At 39.6% G+C, this 17,830-nt stretch overlaps 1 protein-coding gene across 1 annotated transcript; it reads right to left on the bottom strand.

The window, feature by feature from the left end:
• Nucleotides 1-1,876: 1,876 nt before the first annotated feature.
• On the bottom strand, nt 1,877-12,587 carry th (tyrosine hydroxylase). The gene is made up of 13 exons (XM_073831942.1): nt 12,469-12,587; nt 11,372-11,575; nt 9,825-9,999; nt 9,645-9,733; nt 9,378-9,445; nt 9,235-9,285; nt 8,999-9,144; nt 4,166-4,301; nt 3,921-3,990; nt 3,782-3,838; nt 3,603-3,698; nt 3,379-3,512; nt 1,877-3,154 (listed from the first exon to the last, which is right to left on the bottom strand). The coding sequence occupies exons 1-13, from the start codon at nt 12,550-12,552 to the stop codon at nt 2,995-2,997; spliced, it is 1,470 nt and encodes a 489-aa protein (XP_073688043.1). The 5' UTR covers nt 12,553-12,587; the 3' UTR covers nt 1,877-2,994.
• Nucleotides 12,588-17,830: the final 5,243 nt, after the last annotated feature.

The raw sequence follows: 17,830 nt of genomic DNA, 5'->3' as shown, positions 1-17,830 counted from the left end.
ACATGACGTATGCACTGTGGGATTTTTCCCGTCTTCGTAAAATGTGTTTAGCGGTCGGTTGCATATTCAAATGGCAGATCTTTCCCACTAACTGGATCCAAAATCTGAATCCTTATCCCATTCCTAACCTCATGACATGACCCTTACAAAAGCCCTAGTCATTATGTTGTTCTGTCTGCTCACCCAAAAAGTGCTCAAGTGTTGAATGTCTCACCTACATATATGCTTAGACTACCATCTGGTGGTGGTTGTTTTATTTTAAGCTACACATTTCCAATCTAGTCTTCTGAAAGCAACATTCCCAGAGTTAGTTTTTTTGTAAAAGGCATTTATGCAAGGGGCGATTGAATATAATGTCAGAAATTCAACCACAAGTGTACTTTGGGATATTTTTCAAACATATTTCTTTATAGTAGCACACAATATACACTTTGCACACAGTTTTCTTGCAACTTTATTTACGCTTAAATAATAGAAATGGTATTTTCTCTTTTACGGCATTGTTTGCAGAGATGGACTATTGCAACATTCATATTTATATTTAACTTATCAGTAGGCCTGTATTATTTTATGAATAATTTGCTGTATTTAGTATTAATAAAATAGTTCTGCTATCTGTAGGAGAAAACATTAGCTCAGTGTATTAATGGACTATTTTTAGAATATATTTGGAATACTAATACATTCAGAATTTGTCTTGATAATATATATTTGATTATATACTGTACATATTTTTTTATTTATTTTAGTGTAGTATTTAATTTAGTGATATTTCATAAATAGCTTTTGGCTTTAATAGCTTTAATAACTTGATTTACACTGGGTATGATCTATCTCAAAAAATGAATGTCATACTGACACAATTTCTGTCTATTAACAGAGTAATCCATTAATCCTCCCAAGCTCATCCAAAAATGAAAAAAATTGTCATTATTTGTTCACCTTCACGTCGTTCCAAACCTGTATGACTTTCTTTCTTCTGTGGTAACCAAACAGTTTCGGCTACTATTGACTCCCATTGTATTTTTGTTGTCCATAAAATGGAAGTCAAAGGGACTTAAAATAAATACCAAGAAGACATTTTGAAGAATGTTGGCAACCAAACCATTTCAGTTCCCACTGACTTCCATTTTATTTTTTATTTTTGTCCATATAATGGAAGTCAATGGGAACCAAAAGCGTTTGGTTACCAATATTTAAAATATCGACCAAGAAGATATTTTGGCAACCAAACAGTTTTGGTTCCCATTGACTTTCACTGTATCTGTATTTGTATTTGTATTTATTTATTTACTTTTTTTCCCATCCATTTGGTGGAAATCAATGAGAATAAAAACTGTTTGGTTAACAACATTTAAAATATCTTCTTGGTAGTTATTCAGAAGGAAGTTGGTAACTAAACTGTTTTTCTTTCAATTGACTACTATTCAGTTTTGGTTCCCATTGACTTCCATTGTGTTATTTATTAATTTCTGTATTTTTGTCAGTTTGGTGGAAATCAATGAGAATATAAACTGTTTGCTTACCAACATTTAAAATATCTTCTTGGTAGATATTTAGAAGGAAGTTGGTAACTAAACTGTTTCAGTTTCAATTGACTATATTAATTTCGTCCATACAATGTAAGTCAATGCACGTGAACCATAATTCTTTCGTTACCAATATTTAAAATAGATACCAGGAAGACATTTGGAAGAATGTTGGCAACCAAACTGTTTCGGTTCCTACTGACTTCCATTTGATTTTTGTCCATATAATGGAAGTCAATGAGAACCAAAAGCGTTTGGTTACCAATATTTAAAATATCTACCAAGAAGATATTTTGAAGAATTTTGGCAACCAAACAGTTTTGGTTCCCATTGACTTTCACTGTATTTGTATTGATTTATTTACTTTTCCCATCCATTTGGTGAAAATCAATGAGAATAAAAACTGTTTGTTTAACAACATTTAAAAAATCTTCTTGGTAGACATGTAGAAGGAAGTTTGTAACTAAACCATTTCCGTTTCAATTGACTTCCACTATATTTGTTTGTCCATTCAGTGTAAGTCACTGCATGTGAACCGGAATTGTTTGGTTACCAATATTTAAAATATCTACCAAGAAGACATTTTGAAGAATGTTGCCAACCAAACTGTTTTGGTTCCCATTGACTTCCACTGTAATTATTTATTCATTTTGTCCATTTGTTGGATATCACTGAGAATAGATAACCAACATGTATATAGGTTTTAGGTTACAATATTATACAATATTCTGTTGCTATATTCAAATAAAGGTTTAAAAATAAAAATGTTGTGTGTTTAAAAATGTTTAAAAATAAAGATTTCTAAATTTATGATTGACACGGCCATTATTTTTACGATTTTCTGCTAAATTGTCAAGTTATGAGCTACTTTTAGCCTTAAGATGTTTTGTGAATACAGACCCAGAACTGTTTGATTACCAACATTTAAAATCAAGGACATATTTTGAAAAAATGTTGGTAACTAAACAGTTTCGGGCTTCCATTGACTTCTATTATTTTTTGGTCTACTGTATACAGTGTTAGTCAATGGGAACCAGAACTGTTTGGTTACCAACATTTAATATACCTACCAAAAGACTTTCTGTCTTTTGTGGAACATGAAAGAACATATTTAAATAGTTTTGGTTCCCATTGACTTCCATTATATGGACAAAAAATACAATGGACGTCAATAGGAACCAGCATTCTTCAAAATATCTTCTTTCATGTTCCACAGAAGAAAACAGGTTTGAAAAAATTTTTTTAGGGTGAATAAATCCGGACATTTCATTTTTGGGTGAACTATCCTTTTAACGTTTAGATTGGAATCAAGTACCGACGTGAGGTTTAGAGGTTGGCACTCAGCATTTTAAAAGCAACAACATCTGTAGCAGCAGATGTAGACATAGACGCACAGCATAACGATGAGACCGTCACATATGAAGCAGAGATGAACGCGACAGCTGTTTGGCTCCTTGTGGCAGAATCAAGACAACACATTCAGGGCGTCCGTGAGAATCTTCAGTTCGTCTTTAATGGTCTCCAGCCCATGCTGGATCTTCAGAGGGTTGTCCAGCACTTCTATGCTGTCTGTGTACGGGTCAAACCGCACAGAAAACGGTCTCTTGATGTGGGTCACGTATGTTCTGTTTTTTAAAACAAATGAGTGTAATTATTGTCATACAAACAACTGTTATACAAACAAGACAATAAATAAAAATGTATACAATAAAATCCTTATTTCATTAATCAGTACTTGCTATATTTGTAACAAGATTTTTTTTAATCTATGCAAAATACATTTAGAAACTTTTTTTTAATTATTTTTACCCACAGCACTGACAGCAATATAGTATTTGATGCAGCTCACCTCAGTTTCTCTGTAGCATCTGAGAAGCTTTCAGACACAAAATAGACAGGCTGGTAAGTCTGATCCTGGTATGGCTGAATAGCTACAACGTCCGGGTCAAATTCTCGTCTCTCTGGCTCATCTGAGAGAGAATGCTGAGAAAACAGCCAACATTAAATGGCAAATGCTTTTACCATAAAAAGAAGGAAAGCATTTAATTTAATAAACAACCAACTGCCACCCACCACCAGCTCGCCGTAAGACGAGAGCAGTCCTGCTCCGTACGCTTTGACCATCCCTCCCTGCTTACACAGTCCAAACTCCACCGTGAACCAGTACAGCTGAAAACACACAGCAGGGCAAACACATTCAGTGCTGTTACTAGAGCAGCGTTTGATAAAAACATGAGATGTTTTGTACTTACCGTTGACAGTTTCTCGATATCTTCATCAGAAGCTCCAAGAGAGGCCAGACCAATACTCTGAGAGAATGGATTTCACAATATAGATTAACTATGTAGGGAAATATGAGATATGTACTGTACTTAAACTTAATGTTTTTACCTGAGAAAACTGTGCAAACGTTCTGTCAGCCAATATCGGCACATGTCCGAGAAGTTCATGGACGCAATCCCTGGAGAGGAAAACATAACATTATTGTGAATATTTGTCACCGCTATGCCATTGTTTTCATAGAGTGAACATTACTTTACTAAGCAGATATCTTATGTCTGGATTTAAATCAAATGCATAATAAACAGGAAGTGTCTTCTTCATAAAGGTAAACCGTGTGACAGGAAGTGACTTACGGTTCGGGTGAGTGCATGGGGGAGGAAGCGTGCCGTATGTACTGTGTGCACTGGAACACACGAAACGCCAGGCTGGCCAGAAAATCACGAGCGGAGAGCAGACCTGCCACTGGACGCACCTGAAACCCTGTGCGCTCTTTATACAGGACAGACAGAGAAAAAAAGACTCACTATCAGCATTCTGGATGGTTGCCAAGTTGTTGCTGTGCAGTTGCCAGGGTGATTGCTATGACGTTACTATGTGTGGTTACTACTGCAGTGCTATATCATTCCTACAGTGTTCTAAATGGTTGCTATGGTGTTCTGAGTGGTTACTAGGGTGTTCTGGGTGGTTGCTAGGGTGTTGCTACATAGTTGCTCAGGTGTCCTAAGAGATTTCTGTGACACTACTACGCATGTGTTCTGAGTGGTTATTATGGCAGTGTGATAGCAATCCTACAGTGTTCTAAGTGGTTGCTAGGGTGTTCTAGGTGGTTGTTAGGTTGTTCTGGGTTGTTGCCAGGGTGTTCTAAGTGATTTCTGTGACACTGCTATGAAGGTGTATTAAATTTTTATTATGGCAGTGCTTCACCATTTCTACAGTGTTCTGAGTGGTTGCTAGGGTGTTCTGGGTGATTGCCAGGGTGTTGCTATGTGGTTGCTCAAGTGTTCTAAGTGATTTCTGTGACACCGCTATGCAGGTTGTCTGAGTGGTTACTATGGCAGTGCTATACCGTTCCTACAGAGTTCTGAGTGATTGCTAGAGTGTTGTAGGTGGTTGCCAGGGTGTTGCTATGTGGTTGCTCGAGTGTTCTAAGTAATTTCTGTGACACTGCTGTGCAGGTGCAAGTTCTGAGTAGTTACTATGGCAGTGCTATACCATTCTTACAGTGTTCTCAGTGGTTACTGGGGTGTTCTAGGTGGTTGCTAGGGTGATCTGGGTGGTTGCCAGGGTGTTCTAAGTGATTTCTGTGACACTGCTATGCAGGTGTTCTGAGTGGTTACTAGAGTGTTCTGGGTAGTTGCCAAGGTGTTGCCTATGTGGTTGCTCAGGGATTTTAAGTGACTTCTGTGACACTGCTATGCAAATGTTCTGAGAGGTTACTGTGGCAGTGTTATACCATTCCTACAGTCCTCTGAGTGGTCACTAGTGTGATCTATGTGGTTTCTAGGATGTTCTGGGTGGTTGCCAGGGTGTTGCTATGTGGTTGCTCAGGTGTTCTAAGTGATTGCTATGTTCTGAGTGGTTACTATGCCAATGCTATATGTTCCTATGGTGTTCTGGGTGGTTTCTATGGTGTGTTGGGTAGTTGTTAGGTTGTTCTGAGTGGTTGCCAGGGTGTTCTAAGTGATTTCTGTGACACTGCTATACAGGTATTCTGAGTGGTTACTATGGCAGTGCTATACTGCTATACAGTGTTCTGAGTGATTGCTAGGGTGTTCAGGGTGGTTGCTATGGTGTTCTAGGTAGTTGTTCTGGTTTTCTAAGTGATTGCTATGACACTGCTATGCAGGTGTTCTGAATAACCACTATGGCAGTGCTATACTCTTCCTATGGTATTCTAATAGTTGCTAGGGTGTTGCTATGAGGATGTTTTAAATGATCACACCAAGGGTGTTCTAGGTGGTTGCTATGGCATTACTTGGTGGTTGATAGTGCAGTGCTGTGGAGTGCTGGGTGTTTACTATGGGATGGCTATGAGGTTATTAAGATGTTCTTGGTGGTTGCCAGGATGTTGCTATGCAGTTTTATAGTGTTCGTTTTGGGCTATGATGTTTCAAAGGAAGTTGCTACAGCATTACAAGGTGGTTGCTAGTGCATTGTTATGGAGTTGCTAATATGTTATGTATGGTTGCCAGTGTCAGGGATCACCTCTGACAGTCATGTCTGTTCTGTCTTTGTTTAATGTGTCTATGTTTGTGTTGTGTCTGAGCACATGGCTTTGTCTTTGTTGTTGTCTGCCATGTGCTCCTCTTGTCCCACCTCCTTGTTTCCCGTTTCCACGCCCCCTTGTTTAGCTCTCGTTTGTCTAAGTGTCGTCACCTGTTCCTTTCAATTGGTCCTCGTTTGTATGAGTGTTCTCACCTGTTCCTCGTGTATCCTATCCCCTTTATAAGCGTGCACCTTCCCTCTTGTCTTTGCCAGTTTGTTGCGTATTCTACCTCTGTGTCTAACCATCTAGTTAACTGCTTGTCTGCTATTATATATTCTGTTTATTCTCTGTCAAGTTTTTTGTTGTCTTTTGTCCAGTCCGGTCCTGTCCTGCTGACGGTGCTCCTGGTCTGCCCTCTCTGCTAGATGTGAGCATTACCTGTGAGATCTCTCCTGCGGAGTCTCTTCCACTCAGCTTCCTGTCTGGCCCAGCTGCTAACTTCCAGCTTCTTGCCAGTTCTGCTCACTACTGGATTGTAGCCCGGACTCAGTTGTCATCCTCACCGTCAGCCTGTCTTCAAGTGTTTTCCCTGCCTATTGTTTGGACTGTGTTCACCCCCCTTCCTCACCATCTCTAGTCTTTGATGTCTGTTCAATAAATTACCATCACTGACATTCTGCATTTGAGTCCTCTCTCAGAAACCCTGACAGCCAGTGTGCTACTGTAGGATGTTGTTAAGTGGTTGCTGTGGCATGGCTGTCAAATTTGCTAGGGTGTTCTAGGTGGATGCTGGGGTGTTCAGGGTGGTTTCCAGAGTGTTGGTATGTGGTTGCTAGAGTGGCCAAGATTTAATTTCATTTGACACTGCTTTGCAGGTTTTCTGAGTGGTTACTATCACACTACGATGCAGTTTGTAGGCTGTTTTAAATGGTTCCTAAGAATTACAGGGTGGGTTTCTAGGGCATTGCTATGTAGTGTTCTGAGTGGTTGCCGGAGTGGTAGTTGATGGGTGTTGGCTGTGGCATGGCTTTGTGGCTGCTAAGGTGTTCTAAGTTGTTGCCTGGGTGTTGAAATGTAGTTGATAGGTGTTTGCTGTGGCATGGCTTTGTGGTAGCTAAAGTGTTCTAAGTGGTTGCCAGGGTGTTGAAATGTAGTTAATGAGTGGCTGCTATGGCAAGGTTTTGTGGTTGCTATGGTGTTCAAAGTGGTTGCCAGGGTGTTAAAATGTAGTTGATTGGCGTTTGCTGTGGCATGTCTTTGTGGTTGCTAAGATGTTCTAGGTGGTTGCCAGTATGTTGTATGTAGTTGATGGGTGTTTGCTGTGGTATGGCTTTGTGGCTGCTAAGGTGTTCTAAGTTGTTGCCTGTTATTGAAATGTAGTTGATGGGTGTTTGCTGTGGCATGGCTTTGTGGTTGCTAAAGTGTTCTGAATGGTTGCCAGGGTGTTGAAATGTAGGTGATGGGTGTTTGCTGTGGCATGGCTTTGTGGTTGCTAAAGTGTTCTAGGTGGTTGCCAGTATTCGGAGTGGTTACTATCACACTGCGATGCAGTTTGTAGGCTGTTTTAAATGGTTCCTAAGAAATTCAGGGTGGGTTGCTAGGGCATTGCTATGTAGTGTTCTGGTGGTTGCCGGAGTGGTAGTTGATGGGTGTTTGCTGTGGCGTGGCTTTGTGGTTGCTAAGGTGTTCTAGGTGGTTGCCAGTATGTTGTATGTAGTTTATGGGTGTTTGCTGTGGCATGGCTTTGTGGTTGCTAAGGTGTTCTAGGTGGTTGCCAGTATGTTGTATGTAGTTGATGTGTGTTTTGCTGTGGCATGTCTTTGTGGTTGCTAAGATGTTCTAGGCGGTTGCCAGTATGTAGTTGATGGGTGGTTGTTGTGGCATGTCTATGTGGTTGCTAAGATGTTCTATGTGGTTACTAGGGTGTTGGTACATAGTTGATGAGTGGTTGCTGTGGCATGGCTTTGTGGTTGCTAAGATGTTCTTGGTTGTTGCCAGGATGTTTGTACATAGTTGATGAGTGGTTGGTGTTGCACAGCTTTGTGGTTGCTAAGGCGTTCTATGTGGTTGCCAGGGTGTTGATGCATGGTTGATGGGTGGTTGCTGTGGCATGTCTATGTGGTTGCTAAGATGTTCTAGGTAGTTACTAGGGTGTTGGTACATAGTTGATGAGTGGTTGCTGTGGCATGTCTTTGTTGTTGCTGAGGTGTTCTAGGTGGTTTCCAGGGTGTTGGTAGATAGTTGATGAGTGGTTGCTGTGGCATGTCTTTGTTGTTGCTGAGGTGTTCTAGGTGGTTTCCAGGGTGTTGGTACATAGTTGATGAGTGGTTGCTGTGGCATGGCTCCGTGGTTGCTAAAATGTTCTTGTTTGTTGCCAGGATGTTTGTACATAGTTGATGAGTGGGTGCTTTGGCACAGCTTTGTGGTTGTTAAGGTGTTCTAGGTGGTTGCCAGGGTGTTGGTGCATAGTTGATGGGTGTTTGCTGTGGCATGGCTGTCAGGTTGCTAAGGTGTTATAGGTGGTTGCCAGGGTGTTGGTACATAGTTGATGGATGGTTGCTGTGGCATGGCTTTGCGGTTGCTAAGATGTTCTGGGTGGTTGCCAGTATGTTGTACATAGTTGATGGGTGGTTGCTGTGGCATGTCTATAAGGTTGCTATGATGTTCTAGGTGGTTGCTAGAGTATTCTGGGTTGTTGCCAAGGTGTTGGTATGTAGTTGCTGGGTGGTTGCTGTGTCATGGCTGGGAGGTTGCTAAGGTGTTCAATTTGGTTGCTAAGCTGTTCTGGGTGGTTGTCAAGGTAGTTGCTGAGATGTTCTGAAAAGGTTTTAGCATACTGCTACTGTTTTCTGTTACTTTTCTGTTACTGGCAGTACTGAAGAACATTTCTTGTAACAAACTTGACTTGGTCTAATAAATACAATGTTGAATGACTTACTGGTTGTGCTGTTTTCTGGCTGTGCTATAATCGGATTGGTACCTTTTAAGAAGCGAGACACATCCTCCAGCTGAGGGATGTTATCGGGACTGTAGCCACAGTGTTTCTCCAGTAAGTGGAAAGCCTCTAGATGTTCACTACAGGCGTGGGTGTTGTACAGATCTCTGAGGGTGGAGTAGACCTCGCGCCTGCACACACATTAGATTGCATTTGAGAATGTGAATGAAAAACACAATGGGATGATCTTTGGCTGGGTTTCATCAAGGATTGTTTGTTACCATGTTTGGATTTCCTCTTCCGTATACTCTACTCTGGGAATCGGTTCTCCGCTGAAAAAAAAAAGAGACAGCAGTAAATTAAATAACTGTGCCAATATGTCCAGACAAGCAAATATTGCATGGTAAACATGGTTGCAACATACTGTTTGTATTTGAAAGCAATGTCTCCAATCATCCTCCGTCGTTTTCTGTAAACAGGGTCAGTGAATCCCTGCAAAATAACCATCAACCAATGCTTGTTATAAAACCTTTTGAGGCTGTTTAACTCCAGCTTTCTGTGTTTTCACTGTTATATGGTAGGAGGCACTATTACACATCTTATTACACACAGTGAAGCCTTTTTAAAAGTGCTGGCAGGTAAAGGGTGTATTTTTATTTTATTGGCAGAGAAGAACTAATCCAACACTTACAGGATGATCCTGATCCAGATCCGGATCAAATTTGGTGACGAGATGATGGCATTTATCCAGTTCAGCAATTCTTCTTGGAAACCAATGAACTGGAGAAAGGCAAACGTACAAAAGCTAAGCATAACTGACTTTCAGATAAGGAAAAGGAAACAAAGCAGTGTTCTGCTTTCATAGACTCACATTTGACCTCCTTTGTGGTTTTGACATCTTCTGCGCTTCTCTTGAGAGAGCTGACCAGTGTGCTGACATCTGACAGGTGCACCTCACACTGAACGTAATACTCCAGATCTTCCAAACCGTCCTTTGGCTTTCGGCTGGGTCTGGTCTCAAGATGGTGGATCTTGGCTTCAAATGTCTGTGGTTTTCAGAAGTTGAAACAGAAAGAAAATACAAAAAATTAATGCACATATTGTAGTGATGCCATCAGAATGAGAAAACTGTAATGATATGATTTTCTTTATTTATGGAGGACTTTCAAATGTGCAATATTTAAATATATATATATATTTATAACATTTGTGGACCACAAAACCAGTCATAATGGTCATTTTTTGGAAATTGAGATTTATACATGAATAAATAAATAATAAATAAGTTTTACATTGATGTATTATTTGTTAAGATAGAACAATATTTGGCTGAGATACAACTATTTGACAATCTAGAATCTGAGTGTGCAAAAAAAATAAAAATAAAAAAATAATGAGAAATTTGCCTTTAAAGTTGTCAAATGAAGTTCTTAGCAATGCACATTACTAATCAAAAATTAAGTTTTGATATATTTATAGTAGGAAATTTACTAAATATATTCATGGAACATAATCTTAATTTAATATTCTATATTAATTCTATATTCATAAATAAAAAATCAATAATGTTGACCCATACAAATATTCCTGTGCTACTTAAGAGTGGTTTTAGGGTCCAGGGTCACATTTTATTTTTAAATAAACATTTTAAATACATAAAAATAAATGTAAGAGTACAGATATATTGTATTATCATATTAAATAGTATTATTATTATTATTATTATTATTATTATTATTATTATTATTTTGCATTTTATTGTTACTGAAGAACATATATCAACAATATTGTCTTCTTTTATTCTACATATTTAGAAAATTAGCGTACATTATTTATTAATAAGTACATTTTAGATGTATTTTTTGTATTTATGTTACTCAAAATCAGCATAAATAAATATCCTATATTCTTTGTCATATTTAGATACATACAAAAAATAATAAATACATTTTAGATTTCGTTTTTTTATAGTTTTTTGCATTTTGCTATGTTGCTCAAGAACATATACAAAGAAAAAAATCTATTCTTCTACATATTCAGACTTTAGATTAGACAATTTTTTTATCTCTTTGACAAAAACAGTTATAGTCATGTAACTCATATGCAATGCATTTTTAAAATATTTTGTCACATATTAAACTGAAAAATGTACGAACAGTGTAACTAATATTTTATATTTCAAAACACAAGACTAAGCATATACCATTCATTTTTTTCTCTTTGACAAAAACATTTTTATGGAGGATCATAATTTGAGAATAATAATCCAAATAGCTGTTATTTTCTTAATTTTTATCATACTTAATATATGAGTCTTATTTAATCTCGTCTTATAAAGATTCCAAAATTAGTCTTTTACCATTTCCCTCAGGATATCTGGTCTAAAAGTATCTGTTGCGCACAAAAATCCTGTCTTACCTCAAAAACTTTGAGAGTGCGGGACAACGCTGGGCTCTTTGAACTCCTCAGTGAGAAGAAGATACTGAGAAAGGCTTTTCCATCGTTCTCCTCAAACACGATCTGCTCGCTGAGTCCCGCAGCCTCCGCAGCCGCGGCCGCCGCCTCTCGCTCCTTCCGCGCATCCTCGATCAAACTCTGCCGCCTTCCCACAAACTTCTGCGACTGTTCCAAGAGAAAACCGCGCATCATTTAATACCCCACATTCATGTCGATCCATTTTATAAATCTATCTAGACCAAAAATAATAATAATGTAGCCCTGCTTACCTTTTGGACATCAGATGGAGGTGATTTACATCTCCAAAAGCGCATAAGAACTTCAATGCAGTCTATGTAAACCTGTCATATAGCTCAGACTTAATCATTTGCTTATGAGCCGGTGTTACAGCCACGTATAGACTGCGTTTCATAGCTTCTGATCAGCGCGTAATGCAGTGCGTAAATCTCAATGGAGAGTCCATTTACGCAGAGCAAAACAGTGATCGGTAGAGATGGACGTGCATTTAAAATGCCATACCATTTCAATAATATCCAAAACGTTATTTCAGAAAATATTACTCAAATGTATGAATTTATTTGCATCTCATAATATCAAACTAAGTGGCACTTGCGTATAAATGCACAGATAACGTGAATTATATAGTTTATTCTCATTTTCTATTTATTTACTGATAATATATCATTCCATCTACGATGTCTACTTATTATTATTTTTTAGATTTAAAACAAGTTTTTTTTAAACATGTAAATGGCACTTGGTTTGGTATCTTGTTTTCTAATGAAATAAAATTCATACATTTTAGATGTAACATACTTACATACTTTAGAGATGACTGTATTTGTATTTGCATATGTGTATGAGTAGGCTACCATTATATTTTTTTTTTTCCATGACTAAACTTCGGTGAAGTTTAATGCGTAAAAGCATCTCCATTTTACTATCACAAAAGATTTCGAAATTGACAGCAGAACAGGTGTCAAATTCTATTTCTTTATTTGTATTCTTAATTCTAAAACTGTTAATCACGACTGAAGAATGTATCTAAAGACTCTTACCGTAATGGAATCGGAGCGCTCGAGTTCAGACGCAGCTCTCCTGACGCTCTTTGTGGAAGATGTGGAGCTGCTTGAATTCGGCATATCGGAAATGATAAAGGTATCTTGCGCTCTCTTGGGACTTCTGCACACTTACTTTCGTCTGTAGCTTTCTTTCCCGCTTATTTATAGAGATGACTTCTCCTGACTGACGTCAAACTGACCCCCTCCTTCTCCATCATCGAACATCTTGAAGCTCCTCACACCGCATTCGTTTATAATTTGATTCTGACTTTGCTACGTAACGTGTCTGTTTACATTGCCAGCGATTTTCCTTGGCTAATTATCAGTGTGTGAATGAACAACCTGCGCTGTTTAAAGTGCGGTGACCTGCAATTGTTACCTTAAACACAAATTTTAACCGGATTTGACCCATAAAGATTTGTTTTGTTGCGATAAATGAATGTATTTTAAATAATTAAGTGACACTAAATCATTTAAAAAAGAAAAACTGTGTGGTTACGTATTATAAAGAGTAAGGTTTTGAGTAAATATTCGAATAGAATCCAAATTTTGTATGGCTTCTATCCACCTAATTTTTTCCCGCGAGAGTGGGTGAGGTCATTTGTACACTTTATGTCAAGTCAAGTCACCTTTATTTATATAGCGCTTTTAACAATACAGGTTGTGTCAAAACAACTTCATAGTAAACAGGACAATAGTGTGTCAATAATGCAGTATTGTAAACAATTAATTTTCGGTTAAAGGCAGTTTCCGGTCTAATCCACTTCCGGCTATTTTTAGCTGTACAAAACTTGTTTTGCTGCTTGATATTGCAAACTGGTGTCCGACCATATTATTTTAATGTATTTTTTTAATTATGAACACAGTGGTTTGTAGTGCAAACAGTTTAAATATTTACTTTACTTTACTGTTTTGTTATTCTTTCCCTACAGCGGCTAATGAACCATAAATCGTGCATGTTCACAGAAAACAGCTAACTTCTGCATTGAAAAATAAGTTAAATAATTTGTTAAACAATTACTTCAACATTCAAAAGTTCCAAATTTTGTTTGTCTTCTATAAAATGAATCAAGTAAACAACTATATCTATATCTATCTACAACTATATCATTCATAACAATATATGAAGGATAGAAAAATTGATGTTTTTGTTACCTTTACTTCTTTACTATATCGTGATTTGTTTAGTGTTTAATTTCCCTTTTAATTAATTTATTTTTTAATTGTGCTGAAAAGCTTAACATATAAACTTTAAAGGGAGGTATATGATCGAAAATGACTGAAATAAATATAATTTATTATTGTTAATAATATAATAGTTAAACCCATCCCAGTAATATTCAGTTTAAAATGCAGAAATGTAGATCTATCTATCTATTGTCAGACCTATGGACCAGTTTTGTTATGTTATCTTTCTAGTTTTGCCTCATGTTTTATTGTGTCATTACAGTCAGGTGTGTCTTTTTAATTATCTTTATTTGCTTTAAAGGTGACAAAGAATGGGAAACTGCATTTACCTTGGCATAGTGGAATAATAACTCACCATTAATAACACCATTCTTTCCTCCTTCTTATGTAAATCTCGTGAGTGCAAAAGCCCACTGAAAAAAGGAGAATCCCAACGTAATACTGACTGTGACATTATAGTCGGGATCATTAATAGTTATGCCCCCAACATCTGCATATACCAGATACAAGCGAGGACATTAGCGAAAATGGCAGATCATGGAAATAAATGTTATGTTCCAGGTTGTGCAGGGGATGTGATGTGAATGGGTTGGAGTCTGTATTCAAAAGGCATGGAAAACAAATAACGCAAGCCACTAAAGGGACATGGTTGGCTGCTTGCTAGCGGTAGCCTGTTACATTACAGTACATAAGAGTTCACTTACCACATAAACAGAGTAAGGAGAGATGACTGAGGACGATGGCGAATGATTGACAGATCCTGAGCACCGCTGACAATCATCCGATCTTGTAAAATGTGTGGTAAGTACTGCCGCTGTAGTATACACAGAGCATGTGTGGTCTCAAATTGAAAATTTTGAAAGTGAAAATAAAAGTGATCATGTAGTCGGAAGCAGTTTTGTTGCCCTGCATATAAATAGTGCCTCCCTGATGCCCGCAGTTTATGTACAGTTAAAGTGTAGTCTGTCCTGTGCTCCCTCTTCCAGTATGTGAATGTTACACCTATGTCTCCTGCCTACCTGTTGTGTATTACCCTCTGTGTGAATTCATTAAAATCTGTTGGACTATATCTCCTTCTTCATGCATGTTTTATGGACCACGTTTCGTGACAGCGTACCGGACCGATACAATATAGTAAACAGCGCCTTTTCCCCTTGTTTTGTTTTTGTTTTGGAAAGTATCTCTTTTATTTTTTTTTATTTTTTTCGTCATGGATATTGGCACAAAATTCACCACATTAGCCCGTAAAGACCATCCGTTCTTGGAGTATGCTATCAAGTTCAGTTAGCTCACCGCTTAAACGGCGTTAGACGACAGCACACTGAACTCACTCTACTGTCGACCTCCTAGAGACCACTGAACTGTGCTGGAGAAAGGCAATCATCCGTAGTCTGGAGAGCATCTACCCCCGATTCAGAGCACACCCAGGCCCAGAGCCCAGCCCACCATCACCCCGCTGCGTGGAGCCAAAGCTCGAGCACACTGCAGACGAAGAGCCCATGTCGGGACGCCACAAGGGAAATGGCTATGGACAGCAAGAGCGTGGAGGGAAGCACCGCCCAGTGCACCTGGGTGAGCTGAGCTCAGTGGACTCTGCATTAACAGTTCTTCCCCCGTTATCATCTGCCTGCCCTGAACTAGTCTCAGCCTCAGACTTCATGCCCAGGGAACATTGGCTAAACGTCTGATGCGTAAGGCACGCTTAGCTGGAAACACTTCAGGAGTTTCAAAGTCGTCATCGGATTGGTTAGATTATACAGGATTTCCAGAAGACGTGTGTTGTGTTCTTTAACATTCCACCTGGAAACAAAAAAGCCATGGCACTAAACCCCCTCACGAAAGAAGAAATCTGTTGTGTTTACAACTGTGACGACGAGCGCTTATCAGGATCAACTAAATGCTGGATTTTATGTATTTGAAAAGTATGTGAAAAAATGTAAGTTCGCAGCATAGAATCTTTAAAATATGAGTTTTACACACCGGTCTGTTATTGTGGCGACATGTCCACACCCCTAAACATGACGTGGCACAAAACGGAACATGACTGGTTGCTTCACCTGCCAGTCAAATAGCCTTTTGGGTGGGACTTGGCCATTCAACGAGGCCAAGGTTCCCAGACCTTCTGCCATCACCACCACTGTCTCCTGGCAGCCCCTCTGCTCACCCTCAGCCTATCATCTGTGCGGTGGGATCGCAGCAGGTCTGCCAGTCTCCATCGGTATAGTGGCTGGAGGATCCCTTGTCTCTGCTTCCAGCCTGGACCTCCGCCTCGACCTGTTGACCCAGTGGCTCCACCATGGCTCCCAGCTCTCTCCTCTCCACCCGTGGCCTGTCAGGCCACCAGCTCGGCCGGGCTCCCTCGTCCCTCTGGCTCCACCTTGGTCAGTCGTCGACCATCCGCCGCCTCAGGACTCCGGTTCTGTCAGGCCCCTCAGCCCACCATCTGTGCAGTGGGATCGCCGCGGGTCTGTCAGTTTCCATCAGCGTCGTGGCTGGAGGATCCCTTGTCTCTGCTTCCAGCCTCTGAGTCCTGGACCCCGCCTCGGCCTGTTGACCCAGTGGCTCCACCATGGCTCCCGGCTCTCTTCTCTCCACCGTGGCCCGTCAGGCCACCAGCTCGGCCGGGCTCCCTCGTCCCTCTGGCTCCACCTTGGTCAGTCATCGACCATCCGCCACCTTGGGACTCCGGTTCTGTCAGGCTCCTCAGTCACCCTGGCTTGTTGGCTCTCCTTCTCAGCCTCGGGCTCACAACCCCCTGCTCCGCTGCCGTCGGTCGGCCCCCTGGAGTCTGCTCCACCGTGGGTCTCCATCATGGTCCCACCTGGCTCCTCCTGCTTCAAGGCCCTCCTGTTTTCTCCTTGGCTCTTCTTGTTTCCTCCTTGGCTCCTCCCTCTGTCATCTCCACCCTCGTCGTCCTCCTCCCAAGTGTCCGTCCTCTGCTGGGACCTCCACCAGTATTGTCTGCCTGCCTTCCTGGCAGCCCTGTGTCAACCCTTCACCATCTCACCTCCACTCCTTCTCCCTCCTCCTATGTCTCCTCCGTCGCTCCTTTTGTCTCTGCGGTGCGAGGTTGCGCCTTCCGGGACAGGGGTGAACTGTCATGCGTATAGACTTGTTTTGTTATGTTTACTTCCTTCATGTGCTCCGTGTTATATTGTTAATGTTCCACACGTCTCCAGCCTGCTGTGCATTACCCTCAGTGTGGATTCATTAAAATCTGTTGGACTATATCTCCTTCTTTGTGCGTGTTTTATGGATGTGTTTCGTGACATCTATCTATCTATCTATCTATCTATCTATCTATCTATCTATCTATCTATCTATCTATCTATCTATCTATCTATCTATCAGAAATGCCATTAAGCATAACTCAAATATGAAATATAATTTACTTTTTGTAAAATAATAATTAAACCCATCCTGAATAATTTTCAGAAATGTTGGTTTATTCATTCACAAATGCATTCATTTATTCATCAAAAGTGTGATTTGTTAGCTAATCTGCATCATTAAAATGATTATTTTTTTACATTTACAGTGCATGAAACAGCTGAAAATAATTGTTTTTGTAAAGTTTACTAATTCATTGATAACAATCACAATCCATTTAACAAGATGCCATTTAACAAGATTTTTTAAACCATGCCCATAGAGGTCTAGTTACTCTTCTATAGGTCTTAGATACTTGGCATTTAAAATGTTTAATCTAAAGTGATTTATAATGCACCAACTGCAATGACAGTCAGCCTGGAGCAAGCTGTGGTTGAGGGCATGACGATGATAGAACCGGACTTACTACTTTAGATTGAACCTCCAACCTTTGTTTTAGCAGCCCAGACCCTTAAACATTATCCAGTCACCCTGAGGGTCTAACATTTATGTTACATGACATGAGCCAGAGCTGCTTACTTAAAATGTAATCTGTTACCCTGGCTGAATACAAATCAGTTTGCAACTTAGATTTTAAAAAGACAGGGGGTTGTATTTGACCAAAAATGGTGTACAGTTCCGAAATATTCATTTCTTATCTAAATAAAAACAGCAAGACAGCCCTTCTAATGCACCATGTGACTGGCAAAAATCCCTTCCGACAAAAGGAAGCAAAAGTCAACTGTGGAAAATTGAGTCACTTTATCAGCTCAAGCGAAAATCCATTGTCATGTTCCTCAGC

This window comes from Garra rufa, chromosome 25, assembly GCF_049309525.1.
Source record: "Garra rufa chromosome 25, GarRuf1.0, whole genome shotgun sequence".
Lineage (NCBI taxonomy): Eukaryota > Metazoa > Chordata > Actinopteri > Cypriniformes > Cyprinidae > Garra > Garra rufa.
This window is presented reverse-complemented; position numbering and strand designations above follow the sequence as displayed.